The sequence below is a fragment of the Rutilus rutilus genome (assembly GCF_951802725.1).
Source record: "Rutilus rutilus genome assembly, chromosome: 13".
Lineage (NCBI taxonomy): Eukaryota > Metazoa > Chordata > Actinopteri > Cypriniformes > Leuciscidae > Rutilus > Rutilus rutilus.
In genome coordinates this window covers 23686970-23689190 of record NC_140218.1, presented here as the reverse complement: position 1 = coordinate 23689190, position 2221 = coordinate 23686970, and the positions used below count along the sequence as shown (strand labels likewise).

General features: G+C 40.2%; 1 protein-coding gene across 1 annotated transcript; it reads right to left on the bottom strand.

Annotated features, from left to right (window-relative positions):
• Window positions 1-231: 231 nt before the first annotated feature.
• On the bottom strand, window positions 232-1901 carry LOC311302735 (U8 snoRNA-decapping enzyme). Its single transcript, XM_084428774.1, has 4 exons — window positions 1600-1901; window positions 1409-1449; window positions 1062-1293; window positions 232-981 (listed from the first exon to the last, which is right to left on the bottom strand). The coding sequence occupies exons 1-4, from the start codon at window positions 1726-1728 to the stop codon at window positions 775-777; spliced, it is 609 nt and encodes a 202-aa protein (XP_084284900.1). The 5' UTR covers window positions 1729-1901; the 3' UTR covers window positions 232-774.
• Window positions 1902-2221: the final 320 nt, after the last annotated feature.

The window sequence follows — 2221 nt, the reverse complement described above, 5'->3', positions numbered from 1 at the left end:
CGAGTTTGGAGCAGGACTGTCTGTTTGCTAACCAATGGCAGATAAGAGAGTGTTACATTTGTTTTTATTGTTTGTACAATTACACACTGCAGCTTTATCCTACAACCAGAGAAAAAGACTTGCTGTCAAATAAGGCAGCCTGCTAGCACAATTCTGTGGCCATTCTAAGTACTGCAAGTCTGATGTGATTAAAACCTCAGCTTTGATACACATTTGGAAAAGACACAAGCCTTACATGTCATGTGCTGTTTATTAGTCTAACTAGCATGCACCATTTCTCTTGCAAATCTATAAATCTCTTAAACCAATCTGATAGGAATTCATCAAACAGTATGGCTTCACTGCCATAAGTGTAGCATTCATCTCTCTTAAGCAACTATGCATAAATAATAAATACATTTACATACAAATTACATTTTTTGAGGTATAATTATTGCAACATCTTAGAGTCATTAATTTATGCTCTAATATTGTAGAACAGGGACTACTGATGTATGCAAAAAGATTATTATCAAACAATAACAATCCTATTAAGTGAACCTGGGGTCATGAATTGTTAGTGAAATTATGATAAACGGTTAGGGTTCTATTGAGCAGGTCTGCATCTTTGCGACACAGGATATCTACGGAGAGTACATGCTGTACAAGGCTGAATCAGGAACTGAAGGTAGGGTGAGGACATGAGGGTGTATCTACCGGCACTTGGGGGGTTGGGCTACTGTGATGTAGCTGTAATGGCCCAGGGGTGAAAAGGCACCGCTGTGTAAACTAATGTCAGCGCGGATCATCGCTGTGTGTGTGTCTCATCTGCTCAGCCTGTCTCACAGCCTTCTCCAGCTCCCCCTGGGACAGCAGCCTACAGTGGTGCAGGGCGGAGAGCAGCTGGGCCCGAGAGTTACAGATGAACGAGTGGGATAGGAAATAGGGGAGACCACCCCCGTTCTTAAGGAAGTAGAGAGGGACTCGGACCATACCCATTACCTGGGGACAGACAAGAAAGTTGCATAATAAGAGTTTGTGAGTACATTTACACACACGAAAAGAATAGACAGAGCTTTTACCTCTAAACCGTGGTCTGTGGCTGTAGTTACAGCTGCTCTCTCGATCTCTTTCAGCTCTGTCTCTGTCATCTTCTTGATGTAGAAGTGTGTGATGAGCCGAGGGGAGGATGGAGATTGAGAAAGGCAGGTGGATATGTGATCGTCCACGCCCACCGACACAGCCACGCCCACCTCCTCGTGAAGCTCTCTGCTAAGCCCCGCCTCCAGCGTCTCCTTAGACGGGTTCACCAATCTACAGATTACAAAACACATGAATAATTCCAGTGCATTTATAAACAACTTAAGACAAATCAATTAAAGTTTTAATTAGTTTTTTTGTTTTGTTTCGTGTAGCAAGATGAACTCACCCCCCAGGGAAACCCAGCAAGCCATCAAAGCGCATCTGCATCTGAATATGAATTCAGGTTCATAAATTCAACGGCGTTCATTTACACATTATTTTTTAAACTTCCTGCTTTGGTAGTGCACCTGTCGTAGTCGCACTCTACACATAAAGGTAAAAAGATGTACAGGTCACAGTAAGCGTACTCTTCCTTACCAGAACTATATGTTTGATTGGGATTTTCCCGAAGAGTTTGGCACTAGAGTCTCCGTAAAGCATAATGTGACACGCATGTTTGAAGCCCTCCCGTGTCAACGCATCTTCTCTCGTGATCCGTTCCGCCATCACGGGACGAGTGATAAACAAACAAATAAATCCGGTAACTGTAGGTTTAATGACGCTAATTGAGAAGTAAGTTCAATAACAATATGTGCGTGTTTGTTACTACTGCGAGCAACAACGTGCCACTATAATCACCTGACGTTGACCATTTCAAAATACTAGTCCACTGAGAACGCAGCTAGTGCAGGACAATAAACCATATAAAAAAGTTAACATAATAAAACTGTGCACATTTTTGTATTTACCACATCTGTCAAAAATAATAATAAATAAATAAAAAGTTTGAAACCTTCTTAAAATGTTCGAAAGAGATCCCAAATTATTTCACAATTATTCTAAAGATGCAATAATAATTGCATTAACCCATTTCGCCTGGCAAACTATTGCTACCATGCATTATTTGTAAGGTTAAGGTTGCTAAATAATTAATTTATATATATATATATATATATATATATATAATATATTAATACTTAGTCTATATAGTTTATTACAG

Bases quoted from the DNA above. Each gene is read 5' to 3' on its own strand.
- LOC311302735 (XM_084428774.1), bottom strand. From the start codon at position 1,728: ATGGCGGAACGGATCACGAGAGAAGATGCGTTGACACGGGAGGGCTTC. The intron at 1,450-1,599 runs GTAAGGAAGAGT...ATTCATATTCAG, and splicing joins CAATCAAACATATAGTTCTG to ATGCAGATGCGCTTTGATGG. The intron at 982-1,061 runs GTAAAAGCTCTG...GTCTGTCCCCAG, and splicing joins CCACAGACCACGGTTTAGAG to GTAATGGGTATGGTCCGAGT.